At 52.2% G+C, this 16,236-nt stretch overlaps 2 protein-coding genes across 2 annotated transcripts; one reads left to right on the top strand and one right to left on the bottom strand.

The window, feature by feature from the left end:
* Positions 1-2,055: 2,055 nt before the first annotated feature.
* TRMT10B (tRNA methyltransferase 10B) lies at positions 2,056-7,035 on the bottom strand. Its single transcript, XM_059834055.1, has 8 exons — positions 6,886-7,035; positions 6,634-6,742; positions 6,381-6,505; positions 5,570-5,722; positions 4,725-4,803; positions 3,796-3,863; positions 3,363-3,486; positions 2,056-2,300 (listed from the first exon to the last, which is right to left on the bottom strand). The coding sequence occupies exons 1-8, from the start codon at positions 7,033-7,035 to the stop codon at positions 2,071-2,073; spliced, it is 1,038 nt and encodes a 345-aa protein (XP_059690038.1). The 3' UTR covers positions 2,056-2,070.
* A 715-nt stretch (positions 7,036-7,750) lies between these two features.
* LOC104256123 (uncharacterized) lies at positions 7,751-16,225 on the top strand. Its single transcript, XM_059833926.1, has 5 exons — positions 7,751-7,801; positions 9,711-9,872; positions 11,770-11,869; positions 14,926-15,056; positions 15,700-16,225. The coding sequence occupies exons 1-5, from the start codon at positions 7,751-7,753 to the stop codon at positions 15,982-15,984; spliced, it is 729 nt and encodes a 242-aa protein (XP_059689909.1). The 3' UTR covers positions 15,985-16,225.
* The last annotated feature ends 11 nt before the right edge of the window (positions 16,226-16,236 follow it).

The following is a 16,236-nucleotide window of genomic DNA, read 5'->3' as shown; positions in this document are numbered from 1 at the left end:
ACTTCCATTTGCTGATGCTTGAGAAAGTCCCCAATTAACGCCCCCCATGTTACTTACAGATCAATGTCTTCCAGAAGGAATGAGTAAGCCTGGAGACTGAAATGCCACCTTCACAGCTGTGGAGATGACCCATTATGCTGGCCTCCCTAGGAGAGGGCAAGGCCCTTTTCCCAACCTTGTCAGTAGCTCTTCTTTCATGACATGTAGTATATCCCTAGCTAGGTATGAGCAGTTTGCCCTTAAAGGTAGTCTAGCTGTGCATCCCTAATGAATCAGTAGTCCGGTGCTGGAAGCATAACCTTGGCACCCTCTGATGAAGAGGCCAGAGGCAAGTCCATGATTGCTAGTGTCTTAACTTAGGGGCTTGTTTGGGAGTAGCTGGCTTTCTCTGAGGGATGCCTACAACAGGTGTGCTGCATGATGAGCTTTGCTGCAGCAGGTCAGTTGCTGCAGCTGAGTGTGCTCAGGATGGAGGGGTCTGCACCAGGCAGCAGAGGAACATGGACAGGCCACAAGAGGTGGCCAGCTCTGCAAGCACCACAGCAGCATGGGGACAGGATTGTCCTGTGGCTCTGTAACATCTGAGGGAGATCACCCCCACTTCTTTCTCATTCTTTAATGCTTCTGGAGGGAGTAGAGGGCAAGTACTTGCAGCTGAACCCTGGTGTGGAAGAGGATGGCAGCTGGGGCAGAAAGGAGTGCTGCAGCACCCCTAAGACATTTCCCTAACCAGGCAGACCCCAACAGCCAGGCAAGCAAACACCCATAGGAATTCGGCAACCTTTAGCAGCCCTACAGCAAATCCCCTACAGCTGCTACTCTCAGTGTGCCTGCAGGCAGCAAGCTAGCTAATCAAGGGCAGTCCGCTTTCCTGGCCGCACAGGGACAGGGTGGCCAAAGTACCGTCAGCCACTGGGGAGGATAACACTGCCAGGTGGTTTGGGTTAGCATATGCTGCTCCCTAGCAAACTGAGAGGCTCAGTTAGAAAGTTAAAAGTCTCCTACACTGAAGTCCAAGTGCAGACCTCTAACTACACACCAACAGCTGATGAGCAGAGGGACATGAAGAGTAAGAACTGGAAGAGCTCATGAGACACAAAGAGAGCCCATAGGGCACAGCAAAGCAACAGGCACTGGCAGACACATTCTGCCTATGTGGGGAGCAACACCCTGTGTCCACCAACAGCTTCTGCTGCAGCAGGCCCTACTGACACTGTCTCACGGGCACTGAATTCCAGGCTCTTGAGATGAAGGAGAAATTAAAATAAATAAGCATATGAGATTGTAATTTACCTCAGAAGACCTTCAAGTCCTTCTGCTGGTGGTTGGACATAGTCATGGACCATGAGGTTTTTTTGGTTGGTTGGTGGGTTTTCTTAGCAACAATGGCTGAGGTAGTGTCTTGACTTAGATGCATCAAAAATGCTTTCTGCTGTGGCCATTAAATACGTCACTGCTCCTTGTACAGGGCACAGTCAAATCCTGGGTACCCTTCCATGAGGAACATTGGGGTTAATGAACTTTAAATGTCAGTGTGATGTACCATGCATGCATTAGTAACTGTAAGGATGCAATGGGAGTTTAAAACATTTTATTTTAGATTAGATGCACAGGATTAGCTATAGGCTTCAAAAACTCACCAAGTCTTCAACTGCTTTAAAGTTGTTAGGATGGGGCACACCTGGGAACTGTTTCTCTGGTGGAGAATCACTTCCCAACTTGTGTTCCCCAGTTGGAACAGCACTGTCCTGTTGCACGGGAAGGCATTTTCCTTGCCAGTGAACTCTGCAAGTCTAACTTCACCTTACTTACTGTTTAATCAAGATGAAAGAAATACCAAGCCTTCCTCCCTGCCCTAGAGCAAGTGTAGATACAAGAGTCAGAAACACTCTAACAAGCATCTGCAAAGAAGCAAAACTGAATTTCTGTCAGTTTTTACTTGATCCCAGGGCTCCACTGGCTTTTGTTTTCTGTTCAAGGGGAAAAGTAATTTCCAGCATTGTACTGCCGAGGTAGAATGTGTCACTTCTGACAAGGTCCTTAAACAAGATTTAAGCAGAACTGTTTTCTCTATGCACATTCATGCTGGTGCCTCTGCTTGAAATTTGGAGTTTGCCTCTCTTGCCTGCACAGCTCCTTAACATCACAAAATAAAGAGTTTTCTTGTGCATTGTCATGCTGAAGCATTTCCACTTGTTTCACTGCATCTGGTAGCACATAGCCTTTTCCAGAAGAAACTCCAGCTTTCAAGGCTGCTGGCCAGCTTCGGGTCTCATAGTAGGTTGATAAGACATCAAAGACTGTCAGGAACAGAGAGATGTACCATGCTGTGATAATGGTATCAATAGCAAGCTCTATAATACACACCCCACCGGCTGCAAAACATCAAGAAAGTAAGTATAATAGCTGATACCAGAGAAGGTTAGCATGGGGTTTGCATTCCCTCTCATTTAAAATTTGATGAGCATGTGTTTTGAGTCACCTCATCTAGGTGCAGACAACTATTTTGAAGATGACGTTGGGGAGCACTGGCTAGGAAAAGTAGAGGCTCTGTCAACTAAAGCAAGGTGCCCCCAGTCACCATTTTAACTAACCTGTAGTGCCCATCTGTGATGCTGATGACAGTACACCCATGGTGGGTCATACCTACTGTGATTCCACCATTGCTTCTCAGATACTGTGTCTCCACATCAGGGCTCCCTTGGGACATGCAGTGGCCTCTAGCAGCTAGGCTCGGTGCTCTGCAGAGCCCTCTGCCACCTCCTCTGCCTTGTGCTGACAGAGATGGCAACAAAGTCCTCAGGCCAGAGGTAAGAGCTTACTAGAGCTGGCCCTAGGACATAAGCCCCTCCACAGTCCGTAGCAGGGAGGTGTTCACATGACAAAGCCACAGACTGCCAGCAGAGGTAGAGGAGCATGGGCACATCCACTGATGTGACCAGGTGGCCCAGCCCATGGTCATGACATAAAGCCATCACAGTGGTGTAGCACACAAACACCCTACCCTGGTATTGTAAGCCTTGCCCTGATTGAGCCTGACAACTTGTGTCCTTCTCCCTTGCCTGGGACCTTGTGTGACCTGTAGCAACAGCAGCCTCCTCACATCTCCCCACGCTAACTGTTCACTGCTTTGTGCAAAGCAAGAGTGATGCAAGTCCTGCTCCTCTGAGAATGGGCTGATGCAGAGACTTTAAAATGGGGGGGGGGGGGGCAGCAGGGCTAAAACCTAGTAAGAGAAACCTCTGCTCCCAGTGTTTCCCCTATTACTCAGCACCAGGCCTCCATTTTGAAAACTCTGCTGCTTGATAGCCTCCCCCCTTCTCCAGCCCAGGCAAGTGACAGGACATGGCTCAGCCTCTCACCTTGATTGATTGCCAGTGTCTCCGAGTGGTAGTTCTTGGTGTTAACGGTTTTCACCATGTACTCGCGAATGGGGAGGCGGGCGGTTTGCAAGGACTGCTCTTGCGCCCTTTGCAGAGTCAGCTTCTGCAAGGGAAACAAGAACAAGGTACCCAATGTGCACAAATTTGCACATGCATAGCATGCACATCATTTTGAGTGCACACAGCTACAAAGCCAAAAAACTGTCCTGGGGCTCATTTCACCCTACTGCTGCAGTCTCTCTCAACCTGGTGCTGGGTCCAGGCAGAGCCGTGAGGAAAAACGGATGGTGGCACAATAGCGATGCTTCAAATTGAGGCAGCAGCAGCACTGAGTGCTACCAATGGGATGTCTCTGCTCTCATGAGAGAATGGGGCAGACAGCACCTTCAGGTTCTGACAGGCTACTACCCACCTTGTGAATACTTTCATCCACCAGGCCTCCAAGGACGTACACTTTATTTGGATCGATATCTTCAAGGACTAGAAACAAGATAGGCACTTGCTCACCACCATACAACAGTAAAATCCTGCACTACACCATTCGTCAAGCAAGACCCCACTTCCCTAAGAAAGCTGCGGCCAACGTCAACCTTCACCCTGGAGCCTCAGACTGTGAAGGAAACTGAGGCTTCAGAGACAGAAGTGTCTGCCTGAACCCGCAGGCAGACTGAAAGGGGGAGATCAGATGTAGGCTGAAAGCATGAAGTGCCAGAGATACCACACATTGCTCCCTTTAACCATTGTCTGTTCTGAGATGTGGCTGGTCTGGTCAGTCTGATCCCAATCTGCTCTGCAGACACCTCCCCACTGTCAAGGTCACCTACTAAAACCTGCCCTCCCCCCTTATCAGACTCTAATCAGAGTAAGGCACTTGCATAAAACAAGAAAGGGACCTACGTCCGCAGGAACTTGTGGCCAGTTAGAAATGGAGGAAAGGGAGAAAATAACCACAGCAGCAAATTAAGAAATAAAGGGAATGTTGTAGCTCCTGTGTTCCTTCAGAGAAAGATGCGATTTAGACTGTATTGAAAACTGCCACAGCATCTCCACTCTGCCACTTTGTAGTATTACAAACTGCCGGGGGGTCTACACACAGGTTTTAAGTTACGTCTGCTGCAGATCACACACAGCCCTCACTTGAAATCTCATTCCCTCTCAAAACAGGTTGAGATACGAATGGATTTAGCATCAGACCTAAGTACCCAGTATATCTCATGCAATTTGAGACAGTGAATGAATGCTTAGAATTGAATCACCTGAAGTATGAAAACAGTCTCGAAAAGATTAAAAAGCAACCTTTTGCCCTAGTTCCCCTGTGCCTAAAGCAAGTAAAATATTTACCATTCTCAGAGTCAGGAGTGAGATAAACGATTGTATCTAAAGGAAACAGATCCAGATAACTTTCTTGAGTTGTATCCATCTGAAAAATGCAAGACAGGAAGAGAAGAAGCCCATTAGCCCAAAGTCCATCTCCCAGAGCAAAACCCACTCTCGGACACAGAAATATACCTACTGCCTTAGGTATTTAAACTCCTACAGATAGAAGTTTTTTTTTTAATTTGGAAAATGTTTCTATATGGGCACTGAACAATACATACCTAAAAATCCATTAAATTCTCTTCTCATCAAAATCCCTAGATGTGGTTTGAGGAAGGGAGATCAGCAATAATTACCTAATTTTAAATGAGATTCTAAGTCTTGAGAGATTCAGGAATCTCTACTTCAGGTGGTCTTCTCCCCTTGCTGCTACCAGATGCAGCTCCACATGCGCTGTAGAACACGTGGCTCAATGTCACTGCCATAACCTGTACGTCTGGGTCTCATGCTTAAGTCAGACCAAAAACTCAAGACAGGAAAGTGTGACCTGCCCAAAGCCTGATTAGGCTTATGTGTCTGCCTGTGCCGAGTATCACAGCTCTCTTTGCAGAAGTAGCCTCTGGAGAAGGAACTGTCCTCCTGCAGGCAGGAGGGACACTAACTCTAACTGGAAGGCCTTGAACATTGCCCCATTATGTCAGTTCTTGTCTTCTGCCAAAGGGCAGGAAGATCTGACCTTAACCACTGTCACTGAACTGCATTGCCACCGTTTGAGCCCACCTCAGCCTGTCTTGGGTCAACACTGAGGGCCATCGCTGTGGCCATGGGATGCTATGAGTCTTGAAAGCACTGTGATCAGAGACTCTTACCAAATAATTGGAGAAGCCGTCGTTCATACGAAAACATTCTTCATAGATCAATGAGCCCACCACAAACTCCGTCAGGCAGAGCCAAAACGGCTTCTCAGCCCGCCTGTTTGCCCCGTAGAGTCTCCTGATCTGAGAGGCGAGGCGGCTTGTTTCCTTCCAACAAATAACAAGCACAGTGACACACAAGTCTAGGGGCAGAGGGTAACATGGCTCCATTCAGGGCCTGCAGACATCCATCACGCCCATGTCACTGGCTGGTTGCTGAGGTTCTGGAAAGGCAGTTCCTGGGGAGCACAGCTCAGCTGCCTCTGGCTCTCAAGGAAATCCCCTGAGCTGGGTGTGCAGCCAGCCAGTGCTGGAGACAGGCAGCCATGGGCAGGCGCGGGGGTGGAGGAACAGGCAGAGATGGGAGGGGCCAGCATCCCCCCAGAGGCTGAGTTCAGGAGAGAGGCACCCTCACACATCCCAGCTCTAGCTGAGCTGGGGGGTTTCTTAGTGTTCCCCAGCACAGCTAGAACAAACCACTGACCTGCCCCAGCCACCTACCCTCCCTCAGCCCTGTTTCAGAGGGCTCCCCTCCGCTCCCTCCCTGCAAACAGCACCTTCCAGAAACCGCACAGGTCAGGACACTTTCCAGAGCAGAAGTGGAGAGGGACAGATGGATGAGAAGAGCAGCCACCAGACCATGTGGAGGCTACTGTGGGGCACGTCTCCAGGATTTCTGAGAAGTTTGCAGACCCCAGAGAGGGACTGCACTGGCAGGCAGCGGCAACACCAGTGCAGAAGAGCATAGCAGACAGGGACACCGTACCTTCTGCGTCATGCGGTAGGCCACGCCGAGGTCCACGCAGAGCCGGGGCCCCGACGCCCTAGCCTCCAGAAGGCGTTCCTTCGCGAGGGCGGCCGGGGCCCTCCCGCCGTCCCGGCTGGCTGTCCCTGGGAGGCAGAGCAGAGAGAGGGCAGCCCAGCCCCCGGCGCGGCGGCGGGGCCTCGCCCGCCCACGGCTGGGGCCCCGCCCCCCGGCCAGGAGCCCCTCGGCAAGGCCGCTGCGCGCCGCGCCTCACCTGGGCCCTCGGCCCGCCGGGCCCTGCTCCTCTCCCGCTCCTGCCGCCGCTTCCTCCTCTTCGCCGCCAGGACCCGCTCCCAACGCCTCCGCTTCCGCAGCGCATTCCTCTGTGGTAGCAGCGGGGCCTCAGGCCTGCAAGTCTCCTGGGCTCGGCGGCCCCCCCGGCGGCGGAGCCGAGCTGCGCACGGTCCGGCCCGGCTCGGCCGCCCCCCGCAGCGCTTTCCGCCCCGCCCCGCCCCGTGGCACCTACCGAGCACCGCGCCGCGTCGCCCGCACGCGCCGCGCCGGGGCCGACGGCTGAGGGCTCGATCCGCAGCAGACGGAGGGCCTCGCAGGCTATCGCCGCCTCCCCCTCAGACTCCGCCGACGGGCAGCCGCCGCCGCCAACACCGCCCGCCATCCGCGCCGCTCTCCCCTCCGGCGCGGGGCTGAGCGGGGCCGGGGCGGACTCGGGGAGGGGCGGGGCGGACCCTGCCACGGAAGGGGCGGGGTGGGGCCCCCAGGGCGGGTGTCTGCGGCGGCGCTGGGGACGCGTCAGGCCGGGGAGCTGGAGAGGAAGCGGGTCGTGGTTGGCGACGGAGTGAGGGCGGGGGGGGCGAGGCCAAGGCGGACTACTCAGCTCTCTCGGGAGCGTGCGCCAGCCGTGGGGCGGGAAGGCGGTGGTAGAGTCGTGCTGTCGACTGCCGCCCGCAGAAGGCGCTGCACCGCGAGCGGAAGAACTATCGCCGCGGCACAGGAGGGCCAGCGGCGTTTCGCCGCGGAAGCAGCGCAGAGGGGTGGGGACGCTGCCGAGCGCGGTCGTTCCGCTCTTCCGCTTGCCCGCGGATCCCCAGTGCCTGAGGCGCCCGGGGCGTCGCCACGCTCGGCTCCCCAGGGGTGTCTCCCCGCCTCAGCGCTGGTTTCCCACTGTTGAGTGTACCGTGCCGGGCACGCCCCGGCTCCTAGCTGGGCCTTCCGGCCGGTGAGGCCAGCAGCGCCCAGCTGCTGCGCACCCGCGCGGGGAAGCCGTGCCCGGGCGAGGAGGCCGTGCCGGGGAAGGCGGGCTAGGCTCTGCCCCGCCTGCCTACGCCGGCCCCACCACCCATGCCCGGCGGCCTGCGAGGGGAGGACGGGCCATGACCGGCTCCCTGCTGCGCGGCCTGCGGCTGCGCCCCGCCCGTCCGCTCGTGAGTAGGGGCTCGGCCCGGGGGCCCGCGGCGGGGGGGAAGGCGCTCTAGGCGGGAGGAGCCGCCCTGTGGGGCCGGGGCAGCAAGCGACGGCAGGGCTACACCGGCGGGGGGAAGGCAACTTCAGGCCGAATGCAGCGGGCGGGGCGGCGACCGCCCGCCCGGCGGCCTCCGGGCAGCTGCCGAGCGCGCCCCCCAGCACCCCGGGCCGGGGGGGGCTGGCCTCGGTGCCTTGCTGAGGGACTCGCCCCCGGCGGTGGGGTCCGGCCGGCCCCTCCGCGGGAGAAGCACTGGAGCGGAAAAGGGTAGCTGGCCACGCTGGCTGTGGCCTCCACGGAACCATCAGAACTCATCGAGGCCACCGGCTCTTAGCCCTTGATGGTTTCTCCTTTTCACTTGGGGCATCATGCCATCGCAAACGGAGGTGTCGGGCACGCACTGTGCCTCTGTGAAGCTGCTGCCTTATGTCCCGCACCCCGCATCCTCCAGTTCCTAACACTTTTTCTTCCAGCAATAGAGAGGAAAAGCCACCAGACCTTTTGTATCGATGTATACACGTTTGCTCTGGTTTTGAACCAGGTGCCCGGCTGACCTTTACGTGATGGGAATCCTTGCTTTCAGTGGCCATAAAGCTACTTGTGCACCCCAGTGTATTTATGCACTTATCCTCAGAAGTTTTGTTTCTGAGATCGTTTTCCTGTTTATACTTGCTTTAGTGTTTTTGTCATCATTTTTGTAGGTGGTGCCTGGATACGTTCTGGTACAACGTGTGCAACTGTTTAAGCATCTTCCTTCCTCATAGCAGCAAGCTGAGGTGTCTCTGCCCTAGTTACTGATACTCGTAGTAACTTCAGTATTGTGTTGGCGTTTCAGTCCAGAACTCAAGTACATGCCAAATAAGAACACTTAGATAACGTGTGATGCAACAGGTTTAGTTTTCACCCCAAAATTATGGGTGACACCATGTGGTGGGGGGGGTGAATGAGGATCATGCAATGTTCCTGAGAACATTCAGAACTGCTGTGGTGCATGCGAGAGAGCTAGGAAGACTCTCGAGGCACTCTCCAAGCAGGGCTCCAAGACACCAGCGCTCTGCTCCCACAACTGCACTGACTGCCCATTGCCGAGTCCCTCCACTCCCTGGCCCAGCCCACCCATCTGTAAGATGCAGCTGCTTTTGTAAAGCCCCTTGCGACAGCTGAAGAGCTAAAAGGCCTATAGCCTAGATGCTGCAAGACCACAACTACTTCTTAACCAGTAATGGAGCATTACAAAGAGTTATACAGTCTTGTCAGTACCAAAACCCTTCCAGTGGTTCTGGCATAACAATGCTGTTTGCTTCAGGCCTCCAGAAGGCCCAATTCTGGTGCCAGTGATTGTTCTGCAGAAGGGAAGGTGGCTTTGCCTGGAGGAAGGCTGACTGACAGAAAAAAAAGGCCTTGAATTTATTCTTTGTGCTTCTTTACTGAAGGAGATCTGTTAGGGCCACTGCTGGATGTCCGTGTGATGTTGCTGTGTGCAGATTGGCAGGAAACAGCTTTTAAGCTTGGGAGATGCCGCAGGTTCAGCATTGGTACAGATGGGCTGATCCATAGCCAGTGAGGACTGCAAGGAGCAGCAGCCATGGCCTGCAGCTGAGATAGCGCATAGGAGCGGGGCAAGGGGAGGTGATGCTTGCTGGATGCCCACGCAGCAGCTTAGGGTTACAGCCAGGAATGGAACTTGGGTTTCCTTTCCCAGAGCACCAACTGCCCCACTAATGGAGCAGCGAGTGGCTTACAGCAACAGAGGTGGCCCTGAGTCCTGTCAGAAAAGCAGGAGTAGCTGAGGAAAAGTCCTCCTTCCCCAGGCTGCTGACATGGTACGTGTTCTTCCAAATAACAAACTTCCTGTCCTCTTTTCTCCCTAGCTTCTGCCTCTCCTAGCGTCAGGGGGACTGTGGAGGCAGCCCCGGATGGCATACAGCACCAAGGAAGACAGCACTGCAAGACCTGTTGGGCGGTACCCAGTACCTAATAAGAAAGACATGCCGTATGACATCGTGGACCTAATGGAGGAAGTAGAAATGAAGGTAAAGGAGTTCTGCTGCAAAATTCTGTCAGTGGAAAGGGTCCAAAGTCCAAATAGGTCATACACCCTAAGAGAGCAGTTCTGGTCCAGTTAGGTCTGACACAAACCTGATAGGAGACTGACGTGAGCAGCATTTCTTGCAAAGCTCCTTCCAGTCTTTAGCATGGGGATTTTACTGGAAATCCTGCAGTGTGTTGGCAGGTTTGTAAGTCTCTCTGGTTCCAGGAGACTAGTGTGTTGTTTCAGATGCTCTGAATCATGCACTCGATTAGCTGGAACACTGACATGTATTTGTTTTTCTGGGAAAGCATCTGTGTTTACTTGAGACACTATTAGGAGTGTTTTTTGACACTTTTAATGGAGAAAAAGCAGGAGGAGCTGTTTTGATGACAGTATTAAAAGGTTCAGGGGATATTTCTGCTTTTGAGCTTTGACTTTTTTTCTCCAAAGCTAAACAGGCTGCACAGAGATAGAACAGTAAGCCTAATGCAGAACTGTGTATAAGAGGAAAAAGAGGGAATTGGACAAGAGTTTACTTCCCTGCTGTTGTGGAGAAGGAATGCCACACAGTCCTTCCTGACAGCTGAAACACTCTGCCAGCCACAACTCTGTGGAGACTTCTCTCTTCCACGAGCTTCCTCTCAGGGGAGTGTCGGTCCTATCCTTCCTGCCAGCCTGTTGAATCTGTGCTCTGCTGCCGTTGTAGTGGCGCTGGTAAAGTTTGTGTTACGATGAAAGCAGTCAGCAGACTTGAGGGTAAATATGATGTATAGAGGAAAAGTCAGCTCAAATTTCACGTGCTGTGATGCAAACACCTGTGTGTTAGTGCGCTTAAGGGGTCAGCAAAGACCTACATATAGGATGCAATCAACCTAGCAGACTTGGATATCCAAACAGTGCTGCCAACCTCTGTTGCCAGAGGTTCCTAAGTAAAATAATGGGTTGAGGATGAAGAGGGAAGAGCGTCCCCTCAGTTAAGTAACAGTAAACAGACGGGTGAGACAGGAGGAAGGCACAGGCAATTGTGTGGCATTGGAGGGAGATTGCTAGAGGCCTCTCTGACACCTGGGCTACTGTCCTTTTCCATAAACACCCTGAAGAACAGCAGCCAGTAAGCTGATGGAGCCTGCAGGCAGTTAGCACAATCACAGCGAACCCAGACTGTTTAGAACTGTAGTGGGCAGCCAGGCACTGAGGCTGAACCCCTGCTGATAAATGCTGACTGCTGGGACCCAGGCACAGGTGGGTGCTACATCGGCTGATCCTGCGCCTGAGAGGCAGCAAGCTATTCTCTGGGAAAGGCAGCCCCACACGCCATCCAGAGATGGACTGGGCATTGGCAGTTATCAGGGGCAGAATGGGGAGAGAAGTAGAGCAGCGTCTTTGTGCCAGCGTATACGTCCACTGTGTGCCGGCACCTCAGACAGCATGCTGTTCGGATTGGGCCGGCCCTGCCTTGTGTCCTGTAAGCTTGGAGGGACGAGGAGAGTTACAGAAGGATTAGGGTGGTCAGATAAGCATAGCAGCATCTGTGCAGGGAGACCAAGTGGAGACAGCCTCTTTGTTTGGAAAGGAGCTTGCTGATGTGACTGTGGTCATTGCTGCTGTGGCTGAAGCCAGTAGGACAATCAGTCATGCTATGAAACTGCAGCAACACCTAATTAAGAACCACATCATTACACAGAATCACAGAATCATTAAGGTTGGAAAAGACCTGTAAGATCATCAAGTCCAACGCATGTTCAGTCATATGTATAAATGGGCTCAAAGGGCAAGAGAACGGGTCTGCAGAGATTCCCCAGCACTGCTGTGCTAACGAATCGTTCCCTAAGCCTAATGCATTAATGTCACGCTCTCTGTTAAGTTACAGTTCTTGACTTTTCTTTTTCCTTGAACAGACTGGATTTCTGCCCAATGTGTTCAAAGCCATGTCTCACCGACCTGCTGAATTCAGAGCTTTTTTTGCTTATTACAACGCCATTATGAACAAAGACACAGGTAAACCATGCAACCACCTTCGGTTTGTAGATGCGAAAAGCTGCTAGAAGTGACATGTCTGACATCCTCAGATGTATTACCTCACCATGCCTTCTCCCAGCCCATAATAACAGCTGGCAGAGGGTGGAACTGTGCAGCTGCTTCTGGCTTCGCTTGTATTGCATACAGCTTCATACTCTTTAGCTTGTGGTTAAAAAGCAGCTCTCAAGCCAAGTTCTGCTGCCTTGCTGCAGTGTGCTCTGTGTCACGACAGAAAAGGCAGGCTGCTGCCTCAGGGAAGGTGAGCTGGGAGCCGAGTGGGCTGGAGGGGCACAGGCAGAGGCAGTGGTTTCATGGCCGAGGCTGCAGCCCCACACTACTGGAGCAAGGTGAGCAGGGTAGGTCTGGCAGTGGTGACCAGGGCCAGCCAGGAGTCTACATTTCCCAGGCAAGTCCATGGGGATGAGGCAGATCCAAGATCAAGCTGGAAGTTGGCCTGGGGGTCAGTCAGGTTCCAGGCCAGCAGGGTTATGCCACCGGGCACTGCAGCCGCAGCATGGCTCAGGTGGGGTCACAGCCAAGGGCCCAGCATAAAATAGCTCCCAAGGGAGGGGCAGGTCCTTGCTGAGCCTGCCTGCAGCTCTTCCTTCACAACAAGTCTTGGCGATAAGCTGCCCATGAGCAGTGCATAAAATTTGTGTGAGGGAGGCTGTGCCCTCTGGGCCCTGACGCGCTGCACTGGGGGCTTTGAACCTAGGGGTGTCCGTACCCTGCAGCAGCAGGGAGAGGACTGAGGTGCTTGCCGTGCGCTGGTGTTGCCATTAAAGATTAACAGAAACTGAATGGCTTTGGAACTATATGTTAGTTTGCTGTCTTAAAACAATGACTGTGGATAAATAATGATTTGCAGAGTTAGGAGTCCATGAAAAAGCAATTAAGGTTGTCAAACAAACAAAAAACTAGGGTAGAGGTAATTCCAGCAGGGGGAGATCATGACCACTGACTCAAAGACCATCCACTCAAGAAACCCACCTACTCAAAAGAATAAGGAACTGAAATCACAAAAATACGTATTGAGCATACGTGACTATTTGCATACTAGATAGGAAAATGTAAACCAATCATATTGAGAACAAGAGTGCATATGCATAAATTGTGTGTATAAATAACTGTTAACTTGTACCAGTGGTGTGCTGGTTTGGACCAGGCACCCGTATTTGCACGTTTACGTAATAAAAGAAAATACCTCGAGTGTGTGTAAATTGGGCAATGCACACTGGGTAACGAAGCCAAGTTTTGGGGCAACACTGGGATGCCTGTGCAGCAGGCAGCCTCTGGGTGCCCTGGCATGGAGATGAGGGAGAACTGGCTGCAGCAGTGCCACTGGGCAGCACTGTAGGGAACTCTGCACAGCTCTCCACCCGTTGAGGAAACGCAGTCTGAGGACTGCCTGTTCCTGCCTCATACTTGCCATGGTACAGGGCACCAAGGGGCCTCTTCTCATTGCTTTTGCTCTGAAGGTACATTAGTAAAACCAGAATTTTGTAAAATAATCTGGCACGTGTATACTGCTCCTCCTGCTTATGGGAGATGAAGGCTGGGGAGGAGTGTCTTGGCAAGATGGGGAGGCAGCGAGGAGTGCAGTCTTGTGCCTCTCCCACATGGTACCTACTGTCTCTGTATGAAGCTTTCTGCTCTGCTTGTGCTGCTGGAGTGAAGCCAAGCCCCTGGCTGTACAAGGGTCTGTTTGCCCCTTCTCATTCCCATGCTTCCTTTTTGACTTGAAGATTAGGACTATTTTGGATCCCACCCTTTTCAGCATCTCTCCTGCAGTATCATGGCATTGCCAGCTTCTGGCACTGAACCAGAGCAGCAAGGCCTCTTCTGACTGCTTTTTACCCAGGAGGTTTTAGTTGTGTCTTTCATGCTCTTTGATGACACTGGTTTTATGGAAATATTTTCAAAGTTCAGTAAAGCAGTAGCTTTTGTGGGGAGGAGGAGGGACCCTGACCTTCCCTGTGAAGTGTAGTTCTGAAAAAAATCTGCTGCTAATTATCTTAAAAAGGGCAAAGAGCATGAGTTCTGATACACAGCCAGGTAAGTTCCTCAGATGCTGTGCACAGCCCTGTCATGAAGCTGTTTGTGAAAATTATTAGGATTGATTCTAACAAAGCACAGCTGCCTTTTCCACAGCTTCTTTAGAGCAGTCACCGGGCTGGACACTCTGTAGAAGTTGTGGTTTGTCTGTCTGGTGGTCACTAGAAATTCTGAAAACCCCAGTCCTGGGCTACCTCATTGTTCCCTTTGTTTTTTTTCTTTCTGCCTTCAAAAGCTGCCGATAATGTTTACTTGCTGAAACGTGCTCAGCGGGTTTTAGAACACTGCACTTTTCTGTAAAAGCAGCAATAAAGCATCAGAGGAAGAACAGAAAATGCCCTCCCTAGCCATTTGCCTCTGAGACACACATGGAGAAGTACCAACCAAGCTTCCTACTTGGTGAGCAAGTAGTTTTGCTCGTGTGAGTTTTCTTGTTATGTAGAATTGTTGCTTCCCTGTTGACCAAATCTCATGTCCCTCATTCCAGTTAGGTGCCTCACAACCAACTATCCAGGTAAATTTGTCGCATGGATGATCATAGAATCACAGAGTGGTTTGGGTTGGAAGGGACCTTTAAAGATCATCTAGTCCAACACCCCCCCTGCCATGGGCAGACGTCTTTCACTAGACTAGGGTGCTCAAAGCCGTGTCCAACCTGACCTTGAACACTTCAGGAGTGGGACACCCACAACTTCTCTGGACAACTTGTCTCAGTGTCTCACCACCCTCATTGTAAAACATTTTCTCCTTAGGTCCAATCTAAACCTACCATCTTTGAGTTTAAAACCATTGCCCCTTGATCTGTCATCTAGGAGCCTTAGTTGCAGTGTCTCCCTGCATGCTCTCTGGAGATCTGTCTTCTGGGCTGTACTGCAGGCATCTTGTACTCGGAGCCCTCCCTTCCCTGTTTCCCCAGTGATATTTGCTGTGGTGGACATTTTTAATAGCAAAGTGTGCCAAATCTTTTGCTGTCCCTGTAGGGCGACTCAGCAAGGCGGACAAAGAGCTCATAATTGTGGCTACAAGTGTTGTGAATAGATGTCCCTACTGTGTGGTTGCACATGGAGCACTTCATCGGATATATTCCAAGCAGCCAGCGCTGGCTGACCAGGTCAGTGGGGTTACAACAGTATGCACCCCACCTCCTTTGTATGGTCCTTTGGGAAGTGGGAATGCCCCTCTCATGTGTCTGCTTTCTCACCTGAAGTTTAGATCCTTAATCTATATTTTGAACCTTTGATCTATGTGGTTCTCAGCAATCTTGAGCAATTTTGACATGTCTGGGGCCCTAACTCAATACCTGGCTTACTAGATTTATTGATGAGCTGGCAGACCAGTAGCCGGTGGGGGTAGGACCTCGAGGTGGCGGTCTGTGTATCCTCATCCACCTTCCAAGCAAGATGCGGGGAGGGGTGGTTGACCTGCAGAGCATTCATGCTGCTGCCTGCGTTCTTGGCGGTTTTAATCTGGTCTGTGGAGGAACTTGCTACCAACAGGGAGCTATAGCATCCTGGCAGCACTGGGTCCTGTTTCAAGAACTCCTCCACAGCCTGCTCAGCAAAACTGCCACAGTCCCTGAGATGAGAATGGTGGTAAAATAGATGAGTTTTTTGTCTGATGGTAGCCAGGACGTCTGGTTCAGGTGCTGAGTAAGAGCCTGTGTACTGCCATCTCTTTGGTTTGTGGAGCAAAGAAGGTGGTCAGCCTGTTTGCTGGGTCCATGTGTGCTACCTCTGGTTTCTGCCTTCTCACAGGTCATTGTGAACTGGAAACTGGCTGACTTGAGTGACCGGGACCTGGCAATGCTGGAGTTTGCTCTTGCAGTCTGTCGAGCTGATAACATCACTGAAGAGCATTTCCAGAAGCTGGAGAGGCATGGTTTTGACCGTGAAGACGCCTGGGACATAGGCATGATTTCTGCTTTTTTTGCTATGTCTAATCGCATAGCTCATTATATTGACCTGCGCCCAAACAAGGAATTCTACACCATGGGCAGGACCCTCAGTGGAGGGAAGGAGGAGGAAGCTGAGCATGCCTGACACGCCTCTCTGACGCCGATGCATCTGAAAGATTGATCAAGCTCTTAATTCTCAAGCTAGCGTGGCTTGTTTCTGAATGTGTAAAAGGGTTATAAAGTTAATGCCAGATTGTAGCCACAAGGGATGGTGGGCTTCCCTTTTCCGTTTGGGCTGATTCCAGTGTTTCTGCACTCCTGGGATAGCTGCAAGAGTGTAGCTTTGGTCCTAGCACTGCCGTGCAGGTAACAAGCTGTTCCACGGCATTTTGCCAGC

The sequence above is a fragment of the Gavia stellata genome, chromosome Z (assembly GCF_030936135.1).
Source record: "Gavia stellata isolate bGavSte3 chromosome Z, bGavSte3.hap2, whole genome shotgun sequence".
NCBI lineage: Eukaryota > Metazoa > Chordata > Aves > Gaviiformes > Gaviidae > Gavia > Gavia stellata.
Note: the sequence above shows the minus strand (reverse complement) of the source record. Positions and strands in the feature narration are given on the sequence as shown.

What these genes read in the sequence shown, in the direction of transcription:
- TRMT10B (XM_059834055.1), bottom strand. Translation starts at nt 7,035, where the DNA reads ATGGCGGGCGGTGTTGGCGGCGGCGGCTGCCCGTCGGCGGAGTCTGAG. An exon ending in GCGACGCGGCGCGGTGCTCG is followed by an intron (nt 6,743 to 6,885) that starts GTAGGTGCCACG and finishes CTGCTACCACAG; the next exon opens with AGGAATGCGCTGCGGAAGCG. An exon ending in GACACTGGCAATCAATCAAG is followed by an intron (nt 2,301 to 3,362) that starts GTGAGAGGCTGA and finishes TGTTCCTGACAG; the next exon opens with TCTTTGATGTCTTATCAACC.
- LOC104256123 (XM_059833926.1), top strand. Translation starts at nt 7,751, where the DNA reads ATGACCGGCTCCCTGCTGCGCGGCCTGCGGCTGCGCCCCGCCCGTCCG. An exon ending in TGGAGGAAGTAGAAATGAAG is followed by an intron (nt 9,873 to 11,769) that starts GTAAAGGAGTTC and finishes TTCCTTGAACAG; the next exon opens with ACTGGATTTCTGCCCAATGT. An exon ending in AGCCAGCGCTGGCTGACCAG is followed by an intron (nt 15,057 to 15,699) that starts GTCAGTGGGGTT and finishes GCCTTCTCACAG; the next exon opens with GTCATTGTGAACTGGAAACT.